Source organism: Nyctibius grandis, chromosome 24, assembly GCF_013368605.1.
Source record: "Nyctibius grandis isolate bNycGra1 chromosome 24, bNycGra1.pri, whole genome shotgun sequence".
NCBI classification, from domain to species: Eukaryota; Metazoa; Chordata; class Aves; order Nyctibiiformes; family Nyctibiidae; genus Nyctibius; species Nyctibius grandis.
The window spans coordinates 3,146,784-3,163,368 of record NC_090681.1 but is presented as its reverse complement, the minus strand read 5'-3'; the positions used below and the strand labels follow the sequence as shown (position 1 = coordinate 3,163,368).

General features: G+C 52.3%; 1 protein-coding gene across 1 annotated transcript in view; it reads left to right on the top strand.

Annotated features, from left to right (window-relative positions):
- RUNX3 (RUNX family transcription factor 3) overlaps window positions 1–16,134 on the top strand; it is a 35,994-nt gene extending 19,860 nt beyond the window's left edge. Inside the window, exons 4-5 of the mRNA XM_068417961.1 lie at window positions 3,309–3,473; window positions 15,611–16,134. Coding sequence (XP_068274062.1) covers window positions 3,309–3,473; window positions 15,611–16,134 — 689 coding nt within the window. The remainder of the gene's footprint in view (window positions 1–3,308; window positions 3,474–15,610) is intronic.
- The last annotated feature ends 451 nt before the right edge of the window (window positions 16,135–16,585 follow it).

Sequence of the window (16,585 nt, the reverse complement as noted above, 5' to 3'; positions counted from 1 at the left end):
ACTGACTCGGCAACCCGATCCAGCGTTAAAACCCTTGTGCTGTTGACAAGAAGTGCCCAAGGTCAGTAGCTGCCATCATTTTATGGTACTAAAAGGACTGTTGTTTCCATAAATATTGACCTGCAAGCTGGTGCTAGCACAGCTGGAAACGCACTGCAAAATCTCCAACCCAAGAGCAGGTTTCGTGCCCCAAAAATTCACAGGTCGGTGTGATTAAGACTTCTCAGGCAGATTTCTTGGTATGAGGTCTGGAGCTGTTTGAAGTCGATTGAAAATCCGCCCACTGGCTTCGGGAGGCTTTGAGTCAGTCCTTGGGTTAAGCTAGAAACCACCTTCCTCTTCTCTAAGGTATGAGCTATTGTTCGCTTGACGGCATTGGTTTCCTCTCCGTGACAGCTGTGGGTAGATGAGGAAGGGCTTTTAATGAAGCCAACCGCTGCAGAAATTAAAAAGCTCAGGTTGTTCTGATGAAAGAAACCCATTAATAGCGATTCTCTCTTGCATGACAAAGTCTGACGTCCCTAGCTCTAAGTGACAAGCGGCAGGAAGTCCTGGGGAGACAGCCTGTACCGAAGAGGGTTGGCAGGCCAAGGTGGTGGTTTTTAACTCGTTCGCTGCCTTGTTTCATATGGTTTAGTGCTGCCCAGTCCCACCCGTGGAGATGGGGTGGGATACCAACCAGAGAGGGTCTAGCAGAGCCAGGAAGGGTCCTGATCCCACCGCAACTCTCCTCTGGGCTTTCACTCCTAAATGAACCCCCGTGTTTGCCTTGACTTACATTTGCATCAAGTTTTCTACTTTCTTTTTATCAGGATAGTTTTAGGTTTTAGGGTTTTTTTGCTGGTAATTGCTGGGTCTCCCCACAAACCAGCCCCTTTTAGAGGGTGTAAGTACAGCATTGCTATTTACTTGAGGCTTAAAAACCCCACGGGGCTGTGCCCGCGTTCAGACAGCATGGGGACAGGAGCAACCCCAGGGCAGCATGATGCAGCCACATGAAGCCCTCGGTTAAGCCGTATGGCTGAATAATCTTTAACAACATTATCAGCATAGAGATCACTTGATTTATTTTTCAGGATTTTCTCCATCACATGCCAGATACTACCGCAGGATAGGGTTTCAGCTGAGATAGAGGCAGAGAATTTAAATTTCCATTAAATTTCTGTGGAACTTGGTCTTTGAAGTCCTTTTGGCTTCTCTGCTAAGCTCTGCCTGAGAAAACTGGTTAAAGGTAAAATGTAAACCTTTTTTTCTTCTTCTGTGCTCAAATGTATACTGAAATAACAAAATGTGGACCAAAACAAGATACCTCACTGCACACGCTTTGACCCTTGGGGAAAGCACAAATACCATGTGAGAGATGCTGCTCACGTCTCCGAAGGCCCCCAGAAAACGCAGAGATGCCCAAGGTCTAGGGAGGCACAGAGATTAGAAGAGATCATTTATGGTGTTGATTTGAGGTTTCCTTGGTTTACTTCACGCAGCAGGGAAAATACGTTTTCAAAATACCGCTGGGTTTTGGTTTCTGCTGGGAGCCCTTTTCTTACCGAGATTTGCTCTCTGGCGTCAGCACGTTTCCGTTCAGTTTGGACTTTTACACACCCGAGAACTTGGGGATTATAGAGCGTGGTGGGGATGGTGGGGCTCACCTGGATGTGGAGCTCCCAGGGGAGGGTCAAAGTCCCTCAAAAACTGTGGCTGGGGCCGGTTTGCTGTTGGGATACCCGTGGAGCGATGCCACGGCAGGGAGCTCGGCTGGGAGTGCAAGATCCCCTCCGGAGTCGATGCTCTCCCCTCCTGCCCAAGCCGTCCGGCGTCTCCGCAGACAGCCTGGCAAGTGCAGCCTGAGCACGACGAGCCAAATGCGAGATCAGGAGATATCAGACATCAGATTTAAAGAGGGGGAAGTCTGGGGACTTTCTGTGACTTTGCTATAAATTGACACTGAGCTCATGCTCTGCAGATGTGAGGGGGGAGGGACGAGGGGAACGCGAGCAAGAGGTGGCTGCGTTTTGCAGCTTTTAAATGCGTCGCTTTTCTTCTTAAAAGCCACTGAGAACTGAGCTTGACTTGGTGGATGTTGGGCCGTAGGGCTGGATCTGATAAGGCTCAGCTCTCAGAAGAGCTGCAGCAGGATTTCTTCCCAGCTTCTCTCCTACCTCCCTGGCGTGCCTGCACACCTCCAGTGCCCCCGAGCTCTGCTCTCTATTATGCTGGGATAAGGTGTTTGCCACCTTGGGAAGGTCCTTTCATGACAGGTGCAAAGAGCTGGGGGTGTTGCACGGCCGTCTGGCTGCAGCAGGTAAAGAGCAAGGAGAATCCAAGGTCTGAACCTGGCACTGATGTAAAACTGAAGCAGCTCTGGCTTCTTTGGAGTCCCTCCAGCTTTGTGCGGGTGTAACTGAGACTGGAATCCGGCCCAGAGAGAGTGAAGCCGTTCGGCGATGATTAATATAGTAAAATGCGAAAGTTATGTATCAAGTGTATTTCATGCGCCTCTTGCCTCAGGACAATTAGCATAAATTTAATAATTATTGCCCCGTTCCAGCAGCTGCTACCTAAGGAGCTGGGAGTGCTTTACAAACACTCATTACAAATGCTCATTAGTCGCTGCCCTGCCTGGGGGAGGTAGGTGAATAGTCTCCCCATTTTACGGGTAGGAAAAGAGGAACAGAAAGAAGCAAAGTGAGATGGCCAAGGTGCGGAGTGGGGGCCGGGCTGCTCCCTTCCCTCCTCCTGCGCCTTCTCCAGCCCTGCTTGGCTCTGTCCCCCTTGGGTGGGCAGAGCTGGGGAGGGGGCTAGAGTAAAATGAGAGTTTATTCTTTATGCACTGAGCAAACGCTGCCGAAAATACTTAAAATGCAACGTTTCCTTTGCTGGTACCCCAGTCAGCGCCCTGCCAGGAGATGGGGTTTCTCCTGCCTTGTGTGTGTCTCCCCTCCGTGTTCAGAGCGAGTGAGGGCTGGTGTAGGCTGGTCGCTCGGGCACGGCACAGGGCATCCTGACCCCGGCGCCCGCATCCTGCTCCTTGCTCAGACGCTGACTTGCCAGACGATCTGGGGCCTCCCGCGTGGGTCAGTCTGTGTCCCTTCCTCAGCAGGCTTCGTCTGTCTGAACTGCGAGGTCTTCCCATGTGTGTGTGCCATGAAAAGCCCCCGGGGAGCCGATCTCTGCCGGCGCCACACATTACCCCTTGTGCGAATAATAGCAAACCACAGAGATGGAGGCTGCGCTGACTTTGTGTTTAACCAGGGTGCTCCAGCCAAAGGGTAACTGATCAGATATCAGACTCTCTTATCATGTTCCAGGGCACAGACAAAAGCTAGAAGACCAAGCCAAACCCTTCACCGACCGCTACGGGGAGCTGGAACGGCTGCGCCAGTCCATGAGAGTTACCCCAACAACACCCAACACCCGCGGATCCCTCAGCACCCCGAGCCACTTTGGGTCCCAGGCTCAAACTCCAATACAAGGTAACTGGCTGGGTGCCCCAGCCTGGCGTCGCACCCCGAACCCTCCCGCTCCCGACACGGCCGGGCAGGGAGCAGCCCCATCCCGGCCGAGCTGTCCTGCGTCCGGATGGTGTTTTAGGGCTGGAGTTCAGCTCTCCCCTGGGTAAGGAGCTCTGCCTGGGGGACAAACCAGGGAGGGATTTCGTTGGGTTTCTTGACCCTGGAAGACTTTTTGAACCTGTTAAATCAGCAGACGGCTGCTAGATCATAAACCCAGGTGATTTCTCTGTGCATTAGATACGGGGTCTTAGGAAAAACTGAGCAGTTTCAGCAGGAACGCGAGGGAGATCAGAGCAACATACTTTAAATCCAGTAGCTTCTTTGACATGAAGGCACCCGCGTAGATGGTTAAGCATCAACTAGAAAGGGTGTATTATACTTTACATGCTAATCCAAATGGTTTCTTATCTTGTTGCATTGTGTTTATGCCAAGTCTGGTGATCCATCACCCAACTCCAGCATAATTCCCCACACGTATGCACACCTGCATGGGCGCACGCGTGCGCACACACACACGGAGGCTTTGCTCTTCCCATATTTGCCATCGTAGCTGAGCCCTCGGGCGTTCCCCGTGAATCTGCATCGTAGCTCGTTGCCAGGAAAGAGGGTAGGAATTGCCACCAGTCCTTCAGAGTGTTACCTGAGAGAGGTCGGGCTGCTAATTCCCATGCGGCTGAATTTCAGCCCCAAACTAAGCATCACATTTGCAAACATCCAGCTGCCCTCGCCGCTCCTGGCTTGCTGCACTTCCCAGCACAGCCAGATGCCACCAGGATATATTAAGAGAGACCATTTTCCTGTCCTCGCGTGAAACGTGCTCCTTTCCCAGGCATTTTTCATTTCGGTGTTGTTTTCTTTTGAAAATCAGCAGAAATATTAATGAGGATTTAAGGGATAGTATTTAAGCTGTTGGCATTTTGAGTTTTGGTGAAAAGTGGCCCTTCTTGGAAGGTTTCGTATGAAAAGTTCCAAAAGCCTTTGCGGTGTGTTTTCAGAAGTGACATAGATGTTTGCAAATCACAGTGTCATTGGCAAAGAGGGTGTCTCAGGCACAAAAACATGTTTGAAAACGTTACCTGAACTGTAAAAGCTGCCCTGCTCCTCCCAACCCAAAATTACAGTGAAAATTTAATATATTTCTCATTGAAATGCAAATCTTTATGCTTGGAATTTTCATTGACATTAGCACGGTTTGTGAGAAGAACTCGGGCATTTTGTGTAGGATTATCATTTGATTTTTTTAAAAAAAAGCAAGAGGGAGAGAGAGAGAGAGTTTTAAAGGCTCGTCTCATTGGCTGCGTAATAAAGAAAGAGATTCTTGGGGGGAAGAAAAAAAAAAGATGCGTATTTTAAATTAGCACAGTCCCCTGCAGTGCCAGAAACCCAAAGAGCGTTGTTTGGAGCTAAGAATCAGGTGATGACACAAATTCAACAAGAAAAAAAATGAAACTGGCCACAAACTCTCGTCCGTGCCAAATTCCCAAATGTCAAGTGACAGCAGGAGTGGAGACACACAAAATTAGCCATCGAAAATCATTCCTGCGGAGTGAATCCAAAGTACCAGGAATGCTGCAAAAGGCAGTTCGTGCACGCTCTGCTCTTGGCTCCCTTGCTCCCAAGTTGGAGGAACTGTCTTAAAATTACTGTGGGTTCTTACCAGCGTAACTGGGAGCAGAATGAGCTCAGTAATTTTAATCTCAGCCCTGTCCTTTTGACACAATGCTGACTATAACCAATCATAATAATAATAATAATAATAAAAAAAACCCAACTCTTTCTCTCACACACACATGGCTTATTCACAAAGATCATAATTTTTACCCGAGCAAGTGGAGCCTGGCCCGTGCCAAGAACAACACAGGAGTTAACAGGCCTGTAATTCTCACGACTTGGCACGTTCTAAGGTAACACACAGGAGAAGCCGATTAGCAAAAAAGCATAATGAGATACCGGTTATGAGGGACGAATGGGGCAGGCTGGAGTTCATCCAGCCCCCGTTATCCTTTACTTGGGTGCTTCCCAACCTTAATGTTTTTAGCATCTTTGCATCCCTGTGCAGGGATTAAAAGGGGGCCAGCGAGGGTGGTGAGGCAGGTTTTCCCTCGGCTCGTGTGCCGGAGGTGGTTGGCCTCCCGGTTCTGCTGACCAAGCGGTTTACACAAACGCTTCCTAATCTGCTCCTGGCAAAACCAGGCTGGGGAGCTGAGATGCTCAGAAGCAGTCTCGGCCAGCGAGGGGGGATTCAAGCACCTCAACTCCCTGAAGACAGCACGTGGAGTTTGGGCTTTGAAGCAGACAGGCACGTAGGAGGCAGCGTTTATTGCTGGGAGGAACTGGGGTTCGTTGGAGATGTGTTTTGCTCTGGTCCGGTCCAATCTTTCCTCCCCGGGAGCGAAGGCTGTGGCCACAGTGGAGATCACAGCAAGGGCGCTGGTGCAAATGGGAGCAGAATCTGGCCCTCGGCCATTTGCAGGAGACTTTCAGTAAAGCAACCCCCGGAGGTTATAAATAGCCCCCATGTAAAATGATCATCCTGAGGTTAAATGGTCTCAAAACCAAAAAAACCTCCCGGTAAGAGAAAACCAATCGTTTCTGAAGGGCATGCCAGGAAACATGGGAGGAGAGTGTGCTCAGCACCATGGCTGAGAAGGTCATATCCTGCTCTCGCAGTGGTTTCCCACTGCCCAGTGTCTGTATTTCAGTGGCTTCAGTCTTACTTTAGCCCATGCAGATGGGCAGAGAATCAATCCATTTCCCAGCCTGTCTTCAAACAGGACAGACATTTGCATCCCTCCCCAGACCAGATTTCATGCCCATTTCCACCGCTTTGGGGTGAAAATACAGTAATTCTGGGTTCACCCCAGTGTAGCTGTGATGAGTATGTGATGGGCAGGTAGGACAGGCAGACGCTCACCTCGCATCAGCTGGATGCAACAGAGCAGGGCTGTTTGCCTCCGTTGAGGATTTGGCCCAATACCTCTCCAGTGAGGTCTGGAAAATGTGAGGTTTTGAAATCCCGGCTCTCCCGTCTCCACAGCGAGACACCAAGCTGTCATTAGGATGGCTTGAAATGGTTCCTTATTACGGGGCACGCGAAGCCAGAGCCCTGTGTGCTTGCTTCACTTCGAGTTTTGTCTTCTAGCTTAAAAAAAAATCAAGTAGCTCTCAAAAGTGAAGCAAGATGTTGAAGGAACTTGCTTCTGCCCGCCTTTGGCTGCCTCTCAGGGCCCCCTTGCTCTGGGGAAGTGGGATGGTGACAGACACATGGGATGGTCCTAGCAGCCCCCAGTTCTCCGCGCGACGCTTTGCCCTTGCCCATGTTTCAGCAGTGGTTCATGCTGAACCGTTTTATTCCCGTTGCAACAGAGGAGGACCGCCCACGCAGCCGGCTCCTGTGTTCTGGCTTTGCAGTGGAAACATCTTCAAGCTCTCAAAAGCAATTGTGTGCATTGTCCAGCAACATCTAGGGGCCTTGCGTACGCGAGGACAATTGCAAAGTGATTTTAAATTTGATCTACTCAGTAACAGAGCAAGCTGTTTTGATTAATGCACTGAACATCCCCTCGCACGCTCTTCATATTGCTCCAGTGAAACCAAATTCCCTTGACTTCACAGGGAGAACAGCGAACGCTGGATCCTTTTGCGAGCTCCATCCTGCCAATCCCGGCCTCAGCGTCTGCTGAACCGTTTGGGAGACATTGTCTTTGCCCGTGAAGAGCTTTCAGATCTCCTGATCTGGAAACTGCTCAGCTTTAAGCAGCTTGATTTCCAATCCATTACTTAAAGCCAGGGCAACATTTTTAACGTAGGCCGGTCATCAGCAGAAAGCTTCACCATAGGCATTTGAAGTAAAATCTCTCTCTCTCTCTTTTTTTCTTTTTAAATATACATTTTTGAAGTATTACATTACTTTTAAGAAGCCTCTTGGCATAGGCAGCGAGTGCCCTATTGTTTCCGAAATGCAACGTGGCTGCTCTGAGGTTAAGTCCTCAATTATGGGCCCAGCAAATACACTGAATTGCTGCTTCCTAATCCCTGTCCAGATCGACTTATGGTTTCTTTAAAATATCCGTTTCTTAATGGATAAGAACATTCTACCATGGGCAGAGACTAAATTGTTTCCAAAGGAAGCTAGGCAAGCATTAGTGGGAAGAAAACATATTGTGGGATTCGGCTTCAGCCTCAAAGGAAGGAACATGCTTCAGATGGGTTTCCTGCCTGCTCTCGGGCTCTGCAGCCTTCTGTGCCTATCTTTAAACTGCTTTTCTGCTCCTCTCAATTACGCCTGCCCGCTGCGCAGTGGATGTCCCTTAACTGAATTTGGCACGTCATGGTCAAAGCTGAACCACAGGCCAGTGCTGGACGGGAGCATCCCCCGAGAGAGAGTCCAAGCACCCGCAACCGCTGCTTTTGCCGCTGCCGTGCAGCCGCCTCCGTCTCCCGGCCACAGCTCGGGGTGCCGACGTGCTGCAGCTCCTACGAAACAGCAGGCGAGTGAAACAGCAGACGAGCTCGCAAGGAGCTCGGCTGAGTTTGCCTCAGGCTCCAGGGATGCCATCCTGCCTTTGACGTGGGATTTTCGCCACGCTGGGATCCTCACTGCCAGATCCAGGCTGCCGATGGGGAGCCCCCAGCCCATGGTCCCGCTGCAGGAGGGCACTGCCTGCGTTGCCAGGCTGTTTGGCTGCGGTGCAGCCCCGGAGCAGCCGAGCGGGGCAGGAGCCCTGTGTCCTATCACCCCGTCAGCCTCCCCTCTCAGCCTGCCGCTCCGCAGTGGGTTTCCCATGGCAGACTTGGCCTGGCCCAAACCTGCTCGGCAGGCAAGGTGGTCTAGCTGCAGGCTGGGTTGTAAATTCAGCAACTTCCTTTTATGTAGTCAGGGCTTGTTAATTTTTTTTTTAATACCCTTTGAATACAGGTAAAGAGCAAAGCGCAGGCAGGCCAGAGGGAGTGCCTGCAATCAAGGGAGCGTTTCCCTTTCAGCCCACCCACCCGCTGCAATTAGCACCGTTAGCTTATTCATTAGCGTTGCGGGATGGAGCGGCGGGGATTGAGGCTGATGCGGTGCGTGCCGGGCAGGGGATGCGGGCAGAGGAGGGCTCCGGGGATGGCGAGGGGAAGAGAAGCTGTCGCGGGAGGGGAAGCTGGGAGAGCCTGGCTTGTTTAGTCTAGCAAAAGGCAGGCTGGGAGCGGAGCTGATTGCTCTGTATAAATACATCCACGGGGTAAACAGCAGGGAGGGAGAGGAGCTAATGTAAGCTCTGAAGGACAGTGCTGGCACAGGAGATGGGGCTGAACTGGCCCTGAATAAATCCAGACTGGCTGTTAGAAGCAGGGTTCCTCCCCACAAGGGCAGGATGGGTCCAACGAATGTCTGGGAGCATCCCAATGGACCCTGAAGAGTTTGCAGAGGAGGCTGAGATGTGGTGGGTGATTCACTGAGCTGGGAATAGCTGGGAATTTCCCGGCCTCGCTGCCCTGTCCTGTATAGACCAGGAGGCTGTTGCTAGGTGTATTTGGGGTCTGATTGAAAGTGCTGGAGAGGACCCAGGAGAGTGGAGTTAAGGTTTGCCATGCTCACCGGGGTAGGTTTGGGGGCTGAGTGTGTGTCTGCACAGCAGCACACAGTATTTGAAGAGAATTAGAAAAATTGAGTAGCAAACATGCTCGGCGATCTCGAGGTGGTGCCTGGCGATGCTGTGATAAACGACCTCTCTGTGTGTGTGTGTTGTGTTTTGGTTTGGGGTTTGGTATTTTTTTTTTTTTTCAAACTCTGCAGAGGAAGTACTTGCACCCAGTTTGTGAGCTGGTTGTATCAGATACAGAACAATTGCTCCATGGGCGTGTAACAACGGATGCTGTTCACACCCTCATTTTTTTTCAACACCTCCCCTCCTCCCCCAAAATAAATTTTGCTCTATTTTTTTCGTGGGGTGGAAGGAAGGGGCCGTTTTCTTTTTTAGTTGACTCTGACTTGGAAACGAATGAACTTGTTAACATGTGTGACAGAGGCGTGAGAGCGTGCCTCCATGCGTGGGTGGGGAGGAGAGCGGCGCCTTCTCTAGAGATGAGCTGGGTCTTCAGAGATCAAATGCATCTCGCGCACCTTCCTGAACAGAGCAGAGTCTCTCCATCTTTGGCCACCTGCCTCTCCGTTCTCCCAGATGGAGCCATTTGGTCAGGGGAAGGAAGCAGAGAGGAAGAGAGGTCAGAAAAATGCTGAAAGACAACTTGGAGATCCAAGCATCACAAAAACTAGTAGAGAAAATATAGCCAAAGGTATATACAGAGAGAGAGAATTTCTGTCCCCGCTCTGTCTCACACGTGCATGCGTATTATATACATAAGCATAAAGTAGCATTAGTGTTTACATTTTCGTCAATCATCATGGCATAAGACAGGAAAGGAGGTTTTTTTCCCTCAGGCTATATTTTTCATTACAATTTTGCAAGGCACGTATATGCATATAAATAAAATAGTGATATATGGCCAGGCTGAAGATATTTATATATTCCATACACTTGGAGAGTGCCACACCATCAAGTTCCCTTGAAATTTCCTTTATTCCCTCTGTGTGTACCACACACTTTGTGTGTTTGTGTGTGTTGTGTAGTGTACACACACACTTAGGTTTATGGCTGACTTTATTCAATAAGCCACTGCATGTTCCCCACGTCACTAAAATGGGGCCCAGAGAGGGATATCTTGGGTGCTGTGGAGCTGCTCAGGTTCCATACATCTCTGCACAGCCCCAGATGATCTGATAACATCCTACTGCTGTACAGCCAGCCCCAGCGCTGTGCTCTGCACACATGCCCTGGCTGAGCTTGTTGTTTAGTTGTCCCTTAAAGCTCTTTCCATGCTGCAGCACTGAAGAGATCTTGACATTGCTTTTGCTGCCCTTTCCTCTCTCCAGGCAGAACAGATATTTTCCAGGGTTAGGAGGCAGTGGAAGCCCCCACCGTTTCGCTGGGCTGGATGCGTGTCAGTGCCGTTAGTCCCTAAAACCTCTTGCAGGGTCCTTTGCCTTGGCTCCACGAAGGCTTCCAGGGAACTCAGAGCAGATCTGCCAGTCCTGACCCAGCAAGGGTGCAGGGAACAGTTTCAGTCCATCCAAGGCAGCTCCCAAACCCGGCATGGTCTTAAGGGAGGCGGCTGAACACACCCAGAGAAACCTCTGTGGTCGGCAGCCTCACGAACCAGCCTCCCCACCTCTGTGCTCACAACCAGCCCTTGCCGCCCTGCCCGGCTCTGCCACGAACCAGCCAAGGTTTAGCTCCCATCAGAGGCAGCTCTTTGCATTTATCTATCTCCTTGCCATCCACCCAAGAAAAGACCCATATTGTCTCTGAGGTGAAAAGCAAGCTGCTGTGTCACTTGAGCACGGCTGTTTTATCTGGAAAGGAGCTGAGCGGCTTTGAAAGCCTGTTTCTATCCGGCTCCATGTGCAGGGGGAACTTGGGGGTCCTCAAAAGGTGCAAATTGCAGCTGCACAATTAAATAACGGGGTGTGTCCCGGCCTCCGCGGTCCCCTGGGCAGCGCAGCCCTAACGAGGAGACAGTGGCATTACTAATCAGGGCTTTGACCTTTACATGGCTTTTATTTAATACACATTCCACACTTCCCCAAACTCCCATCCAAAACATTGACATTTCCGCTGATAGATTGGGTCAGATTTTGGAGTAGTTGGGGGACTCAATTCACTCTTACAATGGTTAAATTCTTACAGCTAAATGGGCTTATTCAGTTAGTGCAGCAGCTGGTGTGATTTCGAGAAGAAAATAAACATTTCCTTCAAATATTTTGATTGGCAACTGGACAACTGAAATACTCAAGCTCAGATTGCCAGGGTCCAAAAAAGCAAATGGGGGCTGGACGGCGAGTAAGCAATGCAAACCGTAGTAAATCCTCCAAGGCAGCGCTACCACGCAGATGTGTGTGTGGGAGATGCGCTGGGCTCTGCCGGTGCTGGAGAAGGGGACAGTGAGATGTGATTTTTAAAGCACATCCTGGGCTGTGATTTCGAGGGGAGCGCGGGGCCCGCGGGTACAGCTTCACCCGCTCCTATTTCCCTGGCGTTTGCTTGGCGCATTGCTTGTTCCAGGTTGCCGTTTGACGGCTGGCTGAGCGTGACGGAGGATTGCTTTGCTGCTGAGTTAGGTGGTTATGGAGGGTATTAATGGCGATGTTTTATTTGGACCTTGCTGGGGCTGTTTCAGCAGTGATCTGCTTGGATGCAGGGAAGGAGGGCTGATGGCCCAGGCCAGGGCAGTGGGCATGGGGCTGTGTGGATCGGTGAGGTGGAGGGGCAGCCCTGACGTGAGGGCCAAGATGGAGGGGCAGCCCTGAGGTGAAGAAGACGGGATGGAGGGGCAGCCCTGAGGTGAAGAAGACGGGATGGAGGGGCAGCCCTGAGGTGAAGGAACTGAGATGGAGGGGAAGCCCTGAGGCGAAGGAGACGGGATGGAGTGGCAGCCCTGAGCTGAAGGAGCTGAGATGGAGGGGCAGCTCTGAGACAAGGGTACTGAGATGGCAGGACAGCGGTGAAGTGAAGGAGACAGGATGGAGGGGCAGCCATGACATGAAGGATGGGATGGAGGGGCAGCCTTGAGGTGAAGGATGGGGTGGAGGAGAAGCCTCGAGGCGAGGGCTGAGGTAGAGGGGCAGCCCTGAGGCGAGGGCACTGAGGTGGACCTGCAGCCCTGAGGTGATGGCGCTGAGGGGGAGCAGGGACCCCGCCGCGCTGTCGGCCCGGGCCCGCTCCCGCCGCGCCGCTGTCGGGCCCCGCCGGGCGTCTCCCCCCGCCGGGCGCGGGCGGCAGCGGGGCCGGCGCGGGCGGGGCTCCCTCTAGCGGCCGCCTCCCTCCCGCCGCTGGCCCGGCGGCCGGTGCCCCCTGCTGGCGGCGGGACGGGCCCGCCCGGGGCTCCCCCTCAGCCGGCGGCGCCGCGGCCGCCGCCTCCCGCCGCGGGCCCTGCGGGGAGCCGGGGCCGCCGCCGCGGACACCATGGCGGTGGTTAGCGAGGAGGCCCCGGGGGGGGAACCGCTCCGTGCCTCAGCCCCGTGCGGCCGGGGCGGCTCTGCCGCGGCGGGGAGCGGGGATGGACGAGCTTCACCTCCCCGGGGGCTGCTGGGGGCCACGGGAAAACAGAGACCGACATTATAGGGCACAGCAGCCTGGTGCCTGGTTCCCACAGCCTGGGATTGCCGAACCCCCTCAGATAACACAGAGATAAAATACCCAAGTGGTTTTGGGGTTGTTTGGGGGGTTTTTTTTTTTGAGCCTCAGACTGGTCGGGGAAAGCTGGAGCTTTATTCTGGGCCAGACTTTAAGCCTGAGGCCCAGCGGAGATGAAAGCGAGTTGGTCACGGTCACTTGGATGCCCCACTTGCTCCGCGGGGCCGTGGGTTCCCCCAGCCAAGGGATTTGCTCTCGAAGGGATTCGCACCCCCTGCACACACACACTCTCAGGCCATGGAGGCCCAGCCCTGCAGGGTGCTGGGGGGCTCAGAGACCGGGGGGCTCAGAGCCTGGCACAGGAGAGCTCGCCCCGTGTTTTGCAGGCAATAGCGGAGGGTCTCTAGCCCCAACAGTATCGCTGCGCTTTGCTCGTCACACACACAGCCTGTAATTAACACTCTTACACGCTTGCCTCTAAATTGGTAGCAAGGACCCATTGCCAAACGTTGCAAGTTCAGGCCAATAAAACGTAGCCTTTAAAAAAAAAAAAAAAAAAAAAGCCCTTTTGAGTGTGTTATAGAGGAAAAGGGAAATGTGCCCTGAGCACTTAGGTTTTATTTCGATTTGCATTTTATGGGATATTATTCATGGGCATGTGAAAGCTAATGAAGGAACGTGGTCTGACGGCTGGAGATTGTCATCTGCTCTCGGGAAGGTAGCGAGCAGCAGTCTGGGTCTTCTGGGGGGGATTTTGAGACTGCTTTCTCTCAGTGTACGGCAAAACAGCCCAGCTACGTGGACCGTAGTGGCAAGGCTGTGTGCATGTAAGGAGAAGGTATTCAGAAAATAGTGGTTGTTCTCTTCAGTCCAAGTTCAGCCGAGATTTTTGTCCCATGGTCTTACCCGTGATGCTGCTAGATTGCTACAGCTACGGGCTCTGGTCAAGCTGCTTCTTGCTGAGCAGGTCTCCAAACCTCAGCTCACAGGGCCCAACAGCAGTAACGTGGCTTTAGGATGGGGCAGAGCGTCCTGCTGGCAGGCTGAGATGTTGAAATCAGGTTGGTTTGGTCAGTTGTGAGCGTTTTTCGCAGTGTAGTGCTTTTCCAGCCAGCCCAAGCACGCTGCCTCTCCACATGGCATGGAAGAGGGACGGCCGTGCGGCCGGGCAGCCGCTTCCACGCTCGGCTCGGCTGCATCCAGCCCCGGGTGTGTGCAGAGCGGTGTGGTTCGTGACAGCTTTGAGCTGCTCCTCTCTTATCTCGCACCAAAGCCGCAGCCACGTTCACAAACCAGGTGCTCCCCTGCCTTTCTCCTCTGTGGAGCCTGCGTGGGAAGGCAGGCGCTGCCGATCGGCCGCAAAATGGCCGGAGGGAAGGGAGGAACCTCCTCTCCCCTTCTCCTTCCAGCGGCCGATGGCTGAAGGACTCGCCTGAGATGAGAAAGAGGGTTGAGATCCAATCCCTTCCCTATCTGCTCCTCCAGAGCATGCCCTTGCCACTAGTTAGCTTGAAGGGATTAGCTCGAGTATTATTTTTTTCCTGGGGAAATGCTGCAGGGCCTGGAACATCAGCTCTGAGAAGTTAAAAATGGTTCATCATAATAAATAGATGTAAAACACCCATCCCTATGCATGCAGAGCAAATATACAATCACATGAACGTGTGTGTCTGTATGTATATGCATATCTAAAACCAACAAGTATGTTTATCACACTCATCTCAGACGTTTTCTTGCTCTGAGTTGATTCAAAATCCAGCCGATGTGACAAAAAAAAGTCACGGAGGCCAGACGGCACCTCGCTGCCAAAGCAGGCGCCAATGCCCTGCTTTTAAGAAGGGGAAAATAGGGGTCTTGGGAGTAAACAGGATGAAGAGCCACCTCCAGCTGGCCGAGGCTTTGAGCTTGGTGCACCAGCCAAGCGCTTTGGGCTGGAACTGCTCTTCCTAGAGATTGTCATCTCATGAGGGGCGTTAAAAGGCTGCCTGTCTCAGATGTGCCAAGGCCAGAGGTGTGCTGGGCTCTGTAAGGAAATGGCACCGGGCTCAGGAGAGCTGAGAGCACCACAGAAAAGCCTCGAGGTCCTCAAAGGATCTGCTGGTCTGGATTCCCATCAACCTGGGCTTCCCACAGAGGACGGGGCCCGGGAGCTCCGGGCAGAGGTCCTGCTCCAGTTATGAGCTGTCTGCGACTCCCTTTGGGTTTAGACCCCCCCCGAGAAAAGGCATGGGGGGCTCCAGCATCCGAGGGAGCTGGGTAACATCCCCACCACGCTGCCCCAAACTTCCCTTCCCCCAGAAGAAGAAAGCCTGAATTTCTCACTCTCTTTATCCTCTTGGAAGGAGCAAAATACACAGCGAGCTCGAGCAGAGGGATATTGTGGCTCCTAGCTTGGGAGTTTTCAGCTGTGTGTTTATCAGCTCCATCCCCTGATGGTATCAGCACGAACAGGCCACCCACAAGAAGGCTTAGCAGGCTGGTCTGGACTCCAGCTTTTCCTCCCTGTCTCCGTGTGTGTGTATATACACCACCGAGTATCTCAGGGACCGGCCGTCTGGGGCCTGCATCCATTTATTTACTACACAGCTGATGTAATGGCTAAACATTTTTTTTCTGTGTTTACGGGGTGTGTTTTTTTTAATCCGCCAGAGATGAATAGACCCCTGGAGAAGTCAGCTTAGTCGTGTCCCTTCTTGGATAGGAAACAACAAATTTTAGGACAGGAAATGGGAACAACTTAAACAAATGGGTTTAGGATTTTTGTATGGAAGTTCTCCAGCTCTCTTCTCTGGCAGACCCAAGAGTTGCTTGTCTTTTTGACTTTTAATTCCTCGGGCAGGAGATGGCCCAGGCTATAGGACAAACTCTACAAGCCCCAAGGATAACGCTCTAACCACCCGCTTTCTTCCTCCACCCCAACAGGCACGTCAGACCTGAGCCCCTTCTCTGACCCCCGGCAGTTCGACCGCTCCTTCCCAACCTTGCCAGCTCTCACCGAGACCAGGTTCTCCGACCCGCGGATGCATTACCCCGGCGCCATGTCCGCTGCCTTCCCTTACACCGCGACGCCCTCCGCCACGGGCATCGGGGGCATCAGCATGACCAGCATGCCCACCACGACACGTTTCCACCACACTTACCTGCCACCTCCCTACCCCGGCTCCACGCAAAACCAAAGTGGACCCTTCCAGGCCAACCCCTCTCCCTACCATTTGTACTACGGCACGTCTTCGGGCTCCTACCAGTTCTCCATGGTGGCAGGCGGCGAGCGCTCCCCCACCCGAATGCTCTCGTCTTGTACAAGTGCCTCAGCGGGGAACAACTTAATGAATCCCAACCTGGGCAATCAGAACGACGGGGTGGATGCGGACGGGAGTCACAGTAACTCGCCGACAGCCATGACAACTACTGGGAGGATGGATGAGTCGGTCTGGAGACCCTACTAGGAGGAACTCAACTGGGCACCGATAGCTTTAACTTAATCAGCCACCGTTACGTTACTCCTTTTGGTAGTGAATAGAGCAAAATGATGCCGAGGGAAAAGGTAAACCAAAGTCTCCCAAACCAAAAGCAAACCAGGATCCTCTGCATGCAAGCAGGGGCAAACATCAAGCGAAGACAGACCAGGACCTACGTTACATTTCAAGATGAACGTCCACGAGGCTTGAATTTGTCGCTTGATGTGGTTCCTTTCGTATGTTTTAAGTATGTGGATTGTACATAGGGGAAAAAAAAAGATATATGGGATCAGATGTTTGTTTCCTGCAGAACACTTCTCGGTCATCTCACTCACACCCTCTTCCCCACACAAAGCATTCAAAGGTTACGAAAAGCTCACCCTTCTTCTGCAAAATGTTTCAGAGAAGAGAAAATACCAGGGAGCCGTCCAAGCCATCT